Source organism: Mytilus galloprovincialis, chromosome 2 (assembly GCF_965363235.1).
Source record: "Mytilus galloprovincialis chromosome 2, xbMytGall1.hap1.1, whole genome shotgun sequence".
Lineage (NCBI taxonomy): Eukaryota > Metazoa > Mollusca > Bivalvia > Mytilida > Mytilidae > Mytilus > Mytilus galloprovincialis.
The window spans coordinates 101157929-101171582 of record NC_134839.1 but is presented as its reverse complement, the minus strand read 5'-3'; the positions used below and the strand labels follow the sequence as shown (position 1 = coordinate 101171582).

Here is a 13654-nt window from a genome sequence, read left to right as displayed (position 1 = left end):
AGCAGAAGGTCACCAACAGGTCTTCGATCCAGTGAGAAATTCCCGCACCCGGAGGCGTCCTTCAGCTGGCCCCTAACAAATATATATAGATATATATACTAGTTCAGTGATAATGAACAGCTAATGATAGTTCAGCGATATGGACACCCCACTAAATAACTCCAAAACAAAATTCACTCTGGGAACAGTATATCTAACAACATATATGTTTCTGATTCACTAAAAATAAAAAAAAAAACAACAACACGAGTCTTACAATGACTGGAGATTCCTGTCTTTGGATAGGATTCAAAATAGATCATGTAAAAATGTATAACTGAATAAAGGTTGCGTTTCTTAAAATTTAATTTAAGTATCAGTAAATAAATTTTCAGGGCAATCAATTTTATTAATCCCGATTAATTTAAAGATGTCCATTTAACATGAAAGTTTCTGTTCCATTGATGACCCTCACAGTACTGCTTAAGATATACAAAAAAAGGTGATATGTTGAAGGTAGCGGCGTAGTGAGACATGTATATCTATAACAAAAAAATCTACCAAGGGAGATCTATTTTTGAAAAACTTATGACGTACAATATTGTTATCAAAAAAGGAAAACAGTAGTTAATCACAACATTTCATAGAAAAGTAAAGCTATAGCAGCACAGAAATCAGGACCGTTAGTTTGTACCTTTATCACGAATATGATTGGTTAAAATCAACCGCGCGAAAACGCGTATATATTTATTTACAACCATCGCGGGGTCGTTGCCATTGCTGGTGGAGTTTTTGTTCCCCGAGAGTATCACCAGCCCAATAGTCCGCACTTATGTGTTGATTTGAACTATCATTGATAATCATTTGATGATAATCTTAAGTTAACTGTTTACAAACTTTGGATTTAAAAAAAACTAAGGCTTTTCTACCACAGGAATAGATTACCTAAGCTGTATTTGGCCAAACTTTAAAGAATGTTTGGTTCTCAATACTCTTCAATTTCGTACTTTATTTGGCCTTTTTAACTTTTTTTGATTCGAGCGTCACTGACGAGTCTTACGAAACGCGCGACGTGCGCAAATACAAAATGTCAATCCTGGTATCTATGATGAGTTTTTTTATATACATATGGGGTTTGTAGGTGTGGTTTATTCCAATACACCATATGTAGTGTTGTTACAACTTTTGTAAAAACACAGTGTTTAGGAAAACTCTGAAAGGTTTCAACATACGAAAAAAAAATGCAAATGAACGATTGACATTCATTCATAAAACAAGTGTGATAGTGACTTAATACGATATATATATGGTCAATAAATCCCATAAGGGGATTCGAGTTTCGTTCTTACCCCTTTGGAACTTACTGACCCCACATATTTCGTGTTAGATCACTAGCACACTATGTAACTAATACTTTACAAATATGTGCTCGGAAATACTGAGCTAGAGTTTCCTTCTCCACTAACGAATCCCTTCATCTGGCAAATGGTATGTATAAAAGATATACACGAACGATAAAAGGTGATGATAGTATGGCTACAGCCTAGGAACATTTTCGTAGTCCCTAGTCAATATGGCGCCAGTAAAACCGTGAGACTTTTCCTTATATTTCAGGTTTCTGGAACACTTGGATAAGTAATAAGTAATAAGTAAAGTGATTTTTGTGACTTCTACTTAAAGAAAATATTCATGGTCATGAATAGATGACTCTAAATTTACCATTAGAGACCCTTGTCATTGTCACATCATTGTTGACATCAATCCTTTATCAAGGAAATCCTGTTAGAAAATGCAAACCTTGAAATACCGTTTTATTAAAGTGCTTTTGTTATTTACTGTAAAAAGATTGTAATGACATTGTCTGCAATAATTCGTTATCTCGTAGAGATCGTTCTTTTCTTACCTTAATGAAGAAAGAACATTTTTACATCTTTAATCAAATACAAAAGTATTTCCTGATTTTACGAATATAAAAACGACATTTTTTTTATTAAAGTGAGACAACGACACCTATGAAATCAGCCTACAGTAGATGGACTTTTGTTTCCTTCTAGACTTAAACTCTTGCTTGTTCATCTTACTTTCCAGGCAACATCACCTAGCATTTATCATTTGTATTTATTAACCCATTCATTTAACTTCAGATGATGAAAATCAAGAACTGCAACGTTAAACAATAAAAATTACATTTTATGACACATAGCACCATGATTTCGTTGATATATAATTATGCTGACAAGGAAACTATAAAACTACGAGTTTCAAGTGATATTAAGTTGAAATTATACCTTCAAAACTTTTACGAACGCCATCTCCAATTGGCTTCACGACGGATATGTTTCAATCGTTTTAGCCACAATCGTTCATCCTTTTCCCGGAGTGTGACCTACTGGATAATGTATTGTAATTACATGATCAACACGACGGGTTTCATATTCGGAGCATGATCTGCCATATGCTTCAAGAATGCATTGAAATAATATTTCTGAATATTTAATTTGAAAATAGACTAAACGAGAATAAAAAGGGGGGGGGCTTTAAATTAGATATGTTGCGTTAAATTTACATTGTGTATATAAATATGTATAAAAGTTTTGAATTTAAACATAAACACTAGCTAATATTGTCCATTGATAGATAAATAAATCAAATTATTGGTGTACTTTAGTATGCTGAATCTAATCATGTATTTAAATTTCCGATATTGGTCCATATAAGGTAAACGTCCGACTACAAACTTAAGTTCGTATACCACATTTGATCTGTGTCAAATTTTGAATTACAATCCGATTTATAAATCTGTAAAGATTGAACTGTGTCCATACTTACCCCAAAAGGTTCAAAGTTCGACAGCTGCGGTCGTATCAAGCTCCGCTCTGCTGAGCATTTTACTACCCGTGTGGTATCATACAAAACGTTCTCAATATATCTATGTAGTTATATGAGATGCTATATAAATCTACTTTTTTGTAGACACATATTTTCTAGTGGCAATAAAGGTAATATTTTTAGCATCTATGTAGGTTTTCTGAGGAGGCATTATTTTCTGCTATGTAATTAAGTTACCAATATGAACGGTATTTAAGTTAAATGGACTTAACATGCTATAGAATCTAAACAATGAGTAAAGAAAAGGCTTACTTAAAAAGAGACTGATCAGTAATAAAATTGTCATAAACCTATTGCAAATAATTAAAATCATCAATAGGTTTCTGTTCCAGTATTTTCATAGTTAATAAAACACAGAGGATGATTTAAAATGCGCAGGTATTGAAGTTGAACGAAAGTAAAGAGATTTATAAGTCAAGGTGATTACGGGTCGAGTGTTTGAATTTACGAAAACATCTTTTCAAGTGTAGAAGGTTTTGATCTGAATCAAGTTCAACAATGTTCAAAGAAGATGTTTAAAGGAAATCCTTAAATCATGTTACTATGTTTGAAATTAAATCATAATAAAAGTCTAACATATTTATATGAAATGTAAAGTATAAAGTACTTTCTGTAGTATGAAAGTTAATTGTAATTTACTACAGACAAGGAAGATAAATTTGACATTCAAAGCAATAACTGTCATCGATAGTAAAGTTGCTTTCCTCTCGTTGTCGTCAACATCTCTTTTGGAAATAATTGAATGGCATGTTTTGTATACTACTCTATTCAAATTTGATATCTGTGAATATGTCTTACATCAAAAAAGTTATGTACGAGTATGTCAATGCGTACATCAGTGAAGGTTTCCTGTTTATTTGAAGACGTTGTCTATTTAAAAAAAAAAAACGGAAACTATTTGAACTATTATGTTCGAAATAAATATTTCATGTGAAATATGTATTTTTCTAATTTACACGTATCATGTTGAACTGTATTCTTGTCACGAAGTTTTGTCATTTCAGTGGTATTTTTAACAGTGCCATATAAACGGTAGGTTTGACTAACCTAAAAAAAAAAACAGTTTTAACCCATCATTTTTCTTTAAATGTCCTGTTCCAAGCCAGGCAAATGCCAGTTGTTATCAAATAGCACGTTTCTGTTGTCTGTCCGGTCGTTGTATGTATGCTTATTTCAGATTAGATTAATGCTTGAGTATATCTCATATTAAAGAATTTGGTTAACTTCAATTGAATATTCGTTATCTTGATGAAATTTAGCAAAATTGGAAAATAAAAAAAATATAGAAAAATATAAGATTCTCCATCGTCTTAACAGTTTTAGAATTTCCACGAAGTGGAATATAATTGTTGAATAAAGTTTATAAATTAAAGATATTGCAGACTGCATGAAGTTTTTGAAGTTTTTTTTTTATTGAGAGGAGGGGATCACATAGGAGTTTTAAATTGAAATTCATCCACAGCCAGTTTTTATTGATTTGCAAAAATATAAAAAAAATCTTATTGCTGTAAATTGTGACATCACCGAATGCACCTTAGATAATATCTACGAATCAATAACACAACGAATACCACTTTTGGAACCGGATCAGTTCTTCCGGAATACATGAATTCACCTTGGTCAATAGTTAGAGTTGGTCATCATCTTTTTTGAATGAAGTGTTTTGGAGACTTTTTTTTTGTCGTTTTCTTTTCACCATTTTCTAAGAAATTTGATTTTTATTGTCTCTTTGATATCTTCAGAATCTAGTTGTGTGTCCAAGTTGTAATACTGTAACACTAGTATTGATACTTTTTACCTAGATGATGTGGATAGTTGGAAGAAACGAGTAATAGTCAACAACCTTATCGAAATAACCTTTAATCAAATGTATACTATCAAATAACAAGATTCCAAAGGTGTAAAGAATGAAGTTCCATTCGTCTTCAGGTTGGTCGATGTATTTTTGTTTGTGTCTTTACAAGTTAATTGTGTTTTTGGAAAACTTTAATCGTGTATGTATTGTTTCACATAGTAGATAGTCAATATTGAAAAATATTTGTTTAAGGTTTGAACAATTTTCGATTTTTCTGAAAACTTCTTTAATTAAAAGTAGTATAGCAGCTGTACAAACAATTGTACAATAAATATTTATCTTTGTTTACGGCTGTTGCACCCATTTAAAAGTTACAGACGTTATAACTACTATTAAATCACTTTTATGTTTTACTTTAACTTTATTTGATTTATGCTTGGTAAGGGGCATGGATATAATTTAATTGATATGTAACCATACTTTCTATATATCAAATGCATCACATATTAGGAATGTCATTAAAAAAGAAATATGGGTCATCAAGTACATATTAAAGAAATATTGATCATCAAGTACATATTGCATCTGGTTTTAATATATGCCTTTTTCCCTGTTTCTATGTTTTACCTGCCTAGTGCTGGATACAATAAAAAGTAAACTAAAAAAATAATGAACTCCGATGAAAATTCAAAAAAGAAGAACCTAATCAATTGTCAAAATCAAAAGCTTAAACACATCAAATGACTAGATAACAACTGTCATATTCCAAATACAGCAAAATTCCAATATACGAAATCAAACCATTCTTTGGCCGTGCTTCTGTTTAGTTTCGATATTCTTCCTGAATATGCTTGTGTTAGTATAGCCAGCGTGAATGTCCGAAGTTTTGTAACCATGCAGGTAAAATTGCTGTTTTTTCCAAAATCATTTTGAGCAATTTTGATTTTAAATCGTTGGAGTTTACTTACTTCAAAGATGTATACAGAACACTGTAACTTGAATTCATTGTATACACATTTAAATAATATTCTTACTATAGTAATGATGAATACAAAAATATCAAATTCAAATATTAAAATCGGTTATATTTATTATTAACCGTAACATCTTGTAGAACGCAGTTGCAACATGTGCATTTCATGGTATGTACATTGTGTGTTATGTGTGGTACATCAATTTACATTTTCATAACGTGGTATTTCATTCCATTTTACTTTTATTTAAACATTGGATGAATATGGAGAACCATTCCCACAACTGATATTGTGTTAATTTAATGTAATTTTCATTTTTATTGTTTCAGTTTTTATTCATTCTGTTGAATGAAATAAACTTGTTAAATAGTTGTGAATAAGTTACGACCAGATTATTACTTGGACTAATAAATCGATTGCATTGAAATTTATTTGACACTTGAATCCAAGTTATGTAATTTTTCGGAAATTCGATGCATAATGACTTCATCAAATACCATTCATGTTAGACAGATAAAACTAATTTAAGACATTTATAACTTATGAAATCTCAAGAGACATGTTGTATCATAAATCTTTTAATGACAAACTTCTTCTTTGTCCTGAGTATTCTTGAAGTTGAAGAAACATCCGATTCAGCAATAAACTGTTGTAAAGCTATCAACAACGACCATTTGAAAGTAAAAAGTACAAAATGATAGAATAAACGTTATTAGAAAGGCAACACTATTCCAAAACGACATACACACAATACCGTTTTTTCTTATTCAGACGTTATTAAAATACTGAACAAATTGAAAGTTTAAATTGGTTGCACAGACAGTACAGTAATACAAGCCTACATAATTTAGTTACAGTAGATACCCATAAGATGTGCTGCAATACCTATTTGATGCGTTCTATATGCTTCATGCTTCTGTCAGCAAATAGTTAGCAAAGGTACCAGGCTTATAATTTTGATACGCCAGACGCGCGTTTCGTCTACATAAGACTCATCAATAACGCTCATATCAAAATATTTATAAAGCCAACAAAGTAAAAAGTTGAAGAGCATTGAGGACCCAAAAATCCAAAAAGTTGAGCCAATTACGGCTATGATAACCTATTTATTCCTGGGATAAGAAAATCCTTGGTATTCGTAAAAAAGTTTTGAATATAGGAAATGTATAAAAATGGCCATATAAATGATATGCATGTCAACACAGAAGTGCTGACTACTGGGCTGGTGAAACCCTCGGGGACGTCACGTCCACCAGCAAAAGCATCGACCCAGTGGTGTACAAAGATATCAAAGGTACCAGGATTGTAATTTAATACGCCAGTCGTTTTTTGTGAAAGAATATCGTACATGGCCTATTAAAACGTCACTACATTATAACATCGTAGTGCTCGTAATTATGGGAACTGCATGTTTGAATGGTGCATTTATTCATGTGAAATTGCAAACAATTTTTCATCAAATCTCAGGTCATTGAAATAAAAACGTTTTATGGGGAAATAGTTACTTGCACTTGTTAATAGGAAACATCACTCCAGTTGTATAATATTTTATTATACTAATATTGGTGATTATGTAATTGCACTAGATTAATGTTTGTTTTCATTGATATTCCTGTAATGATGTTTTAAGTTCATCTGGCTCATGTAACACAGTCAGCTCATGGGGACTTTGATGAACTTACATTTCAATTGCACCATCATTTTATTCTGAACTAGACGGATAATTTTACAAAACACCATTAAAAATCTTTATTTCATACTAATCTAATGGATTACATAGCACGTTCATTTTTAAAAATAGCAAGATAACTTGTCGATATAAATAGTTATCAAAGGTACAAGGATTATAATTTAGAACACCAGTCCCGCGTATCGTCTACATAAGACTCGTCAGTGACGCTCATATCAAAATATTTATAAAGCCAAACAAGTACAAAGTTGAAGAGCATTGAGGATACAAAATTCCAAAAAGTTGTGCCTAATACGGCTAAGGTAATCTATGCCTGAGATCAGAAAATCCTTAGTTTTCGAAAAATTTAAAGTTTTGTAAACAGGAAATTTATAAAAATGACCACATTATTGATATTCATGTCAACACCGAAGTGTTGACTACTGAGCTGGTGATACCCTCACAGACGAAACGTCCAACAGCAGTGGCATCGACCCAGTGGTGTAAATATTTATCAAAGGTACCAGAATTATAATTTAAAACGCCAGACGCGCGTTTTGTCTACATAAGACTCATCAGTGACGCTCATATCAAAATATTTATGAAGCTAAACAAGTACAAGAGCATTGATGATCCAAAATTCCAAAAAGTTGTGCTAATTACGGTTAAGGTAATCAATGCCTGGGATAGAAAATCCTAAGTTTTCGAAAAATTCAAAGTATTGTAAACAGGAAATTTATAGAAATGAACACATTATTGATATTCATGTCAACATCGAAAATTATAAAAATATACATATAAAGTTGTTTCTGCCATGCGCATGATCGTTTACAGAACTTGAACATGCGCTGTATTTTTTCTTGTATGTTTATTTTAATGACATATTGACAGGCTTAGAAACAATTGATATGTCATATACCTTTCCAAAGTAATGAAAAGCTTTGGCGGTAAAATGCGTAAAAATAAATTGTCTTTGGTTCTCTTGTGTATACTGTAATGTAAAAAACAAGTTATATATAATTGTCCGCGTTGCACTGATCTGTATTTAATCCTTCGGAATGAATCGTGCAGACCTGCATTATACCATTCCCAATTGGTGTATATTCTTGGAATGTATGATTCTACACACACTTCTGGCTTACTGTTACTGTTGTGTAATAAGTGCAATTTTCGTTTGTCATGACATTTTTCAGAGAATTGCAAATATTAATGCATTGCGTCTCACCTTTTTCTTGACAAACCTTTATGAGAAACGTTCGAACTCAGACATTTGAAAGTTAACGATGTATACGACCTAAACACGTGAAGAGCTATCTGACGAAAGGGGACATACAGATAGACAACTATCTATTAGAGAACAAACGACGTAGAAGTTAGCGACAATCTAGAGTGCGTAACCTTTTTATATGACAGCTAGCGATAAGTTCTGTATGTTATAATATAAAATTGTTACTAATACTTCTTTCCTTTCCCGAAACAGCTCAGCTTTATATCTCACTTTCAGATTTAAGTTATAACTATGTATATACAGTGCATAGTAAAATCACAAAAATACCGAACTCTGAGGAAAATTCAAAACGGAATGTCCCCAATCAAATGGCAAAATCAAAAGATAAAACGCATCAAACAAATGTACATCAACTGTCATATTCCTGACTAGGTACAGGCATTTTCAAATGTAGAAAATTGTCGATTAAACCTGGTTACAGATTACAGGCCATGCGACACGTGTCCCTCGACTGATGATGAACATGGTGTATAACTATCAACAAACTTGTTACAAACTAGTTACTATAACAATTGTTTGGACTATTTCTGTAAACCCCGTATTAAGGCATATTCATTTGACACTGGTATAATATGATTTTTAAACTAGTTTACTTCAACGGAAACACAACTATTCTAGAGCTTAGAAAACTGTGTCAGATTTATGTATCGCAACTCAAATAGAAATAAACTTTAGTAATAGAGATGTTACTATTGACGAATGCTCATAAACCATTAAAGCGGGATACTCAAAAAGCTTTAAAAACTTTACCAAACAATTTTTAATTATATTTTTATATATCTACTTAAGTTGTTTAAACGAAAGTTATAAATTTAAGGAGTGCGTTATAAATTTTATTTTAGTTTTATTGACCACTTTTGTCTAATACATGTTTAAAGTTAGACTAACAAGTACGTATGTTCAGTTCAATTATGGAATCGTGTTTACATGAATTAAAGAAGTAGATTTTAAGAACATACAAGTGCAGTTGTTCTTCATAGTCGATTGACTTTGTTCTGTGACGCAACAGAGGAATATTTTATGTTGATGAACAATGGGGTGTTATTATTTGAAAGGAAGAAACATTATACTAACATTTTGCTAAACAAGATTCATCAGCAAAGTTAACATCATAAAAGTGCAAGTTTTTATATTTAAAACAAAGCACTGAAGTGAAAATTTCAGTCAATAAAAATGGCAAAATGCGTTTCATAATTCAGTTTTAAAACAAATTTTGACGCATAAATCATTGTTTATTCATATTATTAGATAACATATATATTTGAAAGAGAAATACTTTAAGGTTTTGCCAAAATTTCATTAAATTAATACAACTTTCAAATTAGGATTAAATTAAATCCCCTCAACATGTTTGTAGAAGAATCATCTGTAATTTACAACATAAAAACATAATTTGACTGACATAATGATGCTATTTGAGCAGATGATAATCAGGAACACGTGTTCAAAATTGCATTTAAGACCAACTTAAAATTCCATATAAAAAAACTTCCCTTTCAATATTATGAGTAATGTGTGTGCATATCTAACTAATGTTAATTGTTGTTAATTGGCAACAATTTAATACTTATGTTGTTGCATATCATTCACATCTGGCCAAGACTTTCAAAACTAATTAAGATCTCCTTACGTCGGAATCTGTATGCACATTCAAATTTCATTTCAAGCCAGAACCTTACTAGTATGAATGAAAAGAGATTCATTTTAGTTTATATACTTATATTTTTTTCAAAATACATGCTCATCCCATCTGATTGAAATTATTTCATTTAAATCAAAACAGATTGATGAATGTAAAATTGCAAAGAATGTGTAAATATTTGAATTACTATGTCACTCAATTTTGAACTGAATGATTTTTATCACTTTTTTCAACATTGAGATGCTGGTGAAATTCTTACATAGATAAATAAACTATTTCACCTGTAAGAGCACTCGTGATTTTTGTTAGCTGGAAATCATGTATTCATATTTATAATTTATCCAGTACTTTTGTTTTAAACGATTATGTCTTATATATTTCATCCATAGATTTAAAGACATTTCTTTTGCCGTAAAACGGTTTATCTCAATACTTGGGGGCCATACAGGTTTTAAAAATTATAATATTTTAATTCAATCATGAATGTATTTAATAAATTAGTGCTTATTATTTCCAACAACAGCCAGTGCGAGATACACATTTTTTTTCAAAATCGCATCATTTATATTTGTTTTGCAATGCATTCTATAGACTCCATACATCCGATGAGCAGGATCTAAAAAACACAATAACAAATTCAATAATTTGTAGTTCTTAAAATATTCAAAGTATTATCTGTTAGTAGACTGTCAATAATATGTCAACTGTTGCCAGACTATTAGATTGAACTAAAATATAGTAACAAGATTTACATTAAATTAAATTATTTTAATGGTATCGTCCGAAACCACAAAAAAAATATTGTCTTTAATTTCAGCAAATGCATTTAAGGATTGCACAGAAAATGGATCATGGTATGTTGACCCATTAACAAACAAGACATGGACAGACTACACATCATGTGTTCCAATTGAGGTAAGTGTCCTGTGGCATAGGAAAAGACATAGTCATATAATACACTTTAGAAACGTTGAGAGATAACAAACAGGGTTGTAACATTAAAAGACAACTTTTTACACATCATGTGCCTATAAAAAAAGGATAGCTTTTGGTTATTAATGAGGGGGGCAAGGGGTTAAACTGTTATGCTGTTATGAGGTAATTTAATTCTTTGTTATCTGTTATTTGGAAAATATATTTTACTGTTAGCTGTTATTGTCTTATTCCTTGTTAGCAGTTATAGGACTATTATTTTTATTGTTATCTGTTATTGTGAAATTGTATTTGCTGTTAACTGTTATTGAAAATTGGAATGTTAGCATTTTGACAGCCAAATTGAATCTTAAATAGAAATTGAAGAAAATTAAACATTGTGATTTGGATGGAGAGTAGTCTCATTGGCACTCATACCACATCTTCTTATTATCACTATTTGGGTCTTTCCACTAGTGATATAGAGGTCAGGTATTTGCAGAAGGATTCCAGTAACAACTTGACATTAAAACAGTTGGGTCCAGGACCATTCCAGTATACATTATTATTATTCTTTGTAATAAATTTCATTGTCTGTATAATGTTGTACAAATTATATATTTGTACAAAAAATAGGAACAAATTATAGTTTGTTTTTTGACTTTGTACACATTTTTCTTACAAATAATAATTTGTATTTTGACTTTGTGCACATTTTTTGTACAAATTATAATTTACAAAAATAAAAATTTGTATAAGAAATTTGACTAAAATTCACTTATAACTATTACAATAACTTATTAGATGAATTTTGTTATAAAAAAAAAGCATTGTTACACCGTATATAATTTTAATTCAATGACCAAACAACAAACGTTATTTTGTACTGTTACACCACTGTCCAAGGTTAGGCACCAACTAACATGTTTAACCCCGCCACATTCTGTATGTGCCTGTCCCAAGTCAGGAGCCTGTAATTCAGTGGTTGTTTTCGTTTATTATTTTGCAGATAAATCGGGCTCGCCGCTGTTAAATTTCTCGTTTGAATTGTTTTTCGTTTGTCATTTCAAGGCCTTTTATATCTGACTATGCAGTTTTGGTTTGCTCATAGTCGAAGGTGGTATGATGAGCTATAGTTGTTAATTTCTTTGTCTTTTTGTATCTTGTGGAGAGTTGTCTCATTGGCAATCATACATCTCCTTTTATACTTATTTACAAAATACAAAAATAGTATATATGTATCATTTGTTTGAGCATGTGAGTGAAATATTGCCTTTGGGAATTACACATCTTTTGCTTTTAGTATTCATATTTAGAAGTTCTACTCCTTTACTTTGTATTTACATGAAAGAGAACCCTGACTATAAATTTTTCAAAAGCTTTTTAACTGGTTCACTTAGTGAAAAGTGAAGCTCAGAAACTGTTGCTACATTTAAAGATGTGCCTTTAACAGCTTCAAAAATTTAATTTCTCTATAAAATATCCTTTAAATAAGTGAATATATATGTCTCTGTTAAAGCCTAACCAGACCCATACAAGCAGTTATATAATAAGATCTACTGACAGTACTGTATTGGCTCTGGACCGGACTGATTTTAAGATTTTATTTACTGTTATCTGTTATTGTTCCATTTTCAATTCCTTGTTATCTGTTTTAAGCCAAATCAATTTACTGTTTTGCTGTTATTGGAACCCACCTTGTCCCCCCTCATTGATAAACAGCGAGAAAAAAAATATTCATATTACCTGACGGCTAGCAAAAGAGGGCGAGCATTTCTTTGCAGTCAAGGCGAAATACTAATATACACATACTACTCGATATTTGTGCATATATAATAGCCATAATGTAACTAAAATCAATGACAAACAAACAATTTATTTAGGGGTTTATAAATATAGATAGCTACAATGTTACAACAGTTATGAACAAAATATTAAAAGCTTGGCAGTTGACACAATGTAATTGTCACCATTTGATCAATGTGATTTGAACAAAACACCCATTGTGTGACACTGCAATTAGCACATTAAACTTAGAACGTTATTATTAAAAATAAGATAAGGAATGACTGCCAATGAGACAATTCTCTAGTAGAGAATTTGCACTGAAGGCTAAGAACTATAGGTCACCGTGCGGTTACAGTTTATTATATGTTCTACAATTGAAATGTTCTTATTATTTGCGTGCGTGTATGTCGTAAGTGCCAATGTGCTTCACAGATCTGATGTTACTTTAATAAGATGTACTTATTTTGTCTTGTACATATATATGTCAAATACAAGTTGTACTTTTGTCCAAATATATAGTTGAATGTTTGAATGAAAGGAGAGGCAACGTTCAAAAGGGATAATCAAACTCACTTGTCGAAAACAAACTGACAACGTCATAGAAAACAAAAACGACGAAAAGACAAACAACAGTACTCAAATTTCAACATATAAAACATATAAAAGTATTTAAAAACTTTATTGCAATTTATATCCTTTTAATCAAAACCTGTTTTCG

General features: G+C 31.0%; 1 protein-coding gene across 4 annotated transcripts in view; it reads left to right on the top strand.

The window, feature by feature from the left end:
- LOC143065151 (calcitonin gene-related peptide type 1 receptor-like) overlaps positions 1-13654 on the top strand; it is a 109398-nt gene that overhangs the window by 72741 nt on the left and 23003 nt on the right. For all 4 annotated transcript variants that reach the window (XM_076238536.1, XM_076238538.1, XM_076238537.1 and 1 more), the window contains exon 3: positions 11054-11151. In XM_076238536.1, the coding sequence (XP_076094651.1) occupies positions 11054-11151 (98 nt within the window). The remainder of the gene's footprint in view (positions 1-11053; positions 11152-13654) is intronic.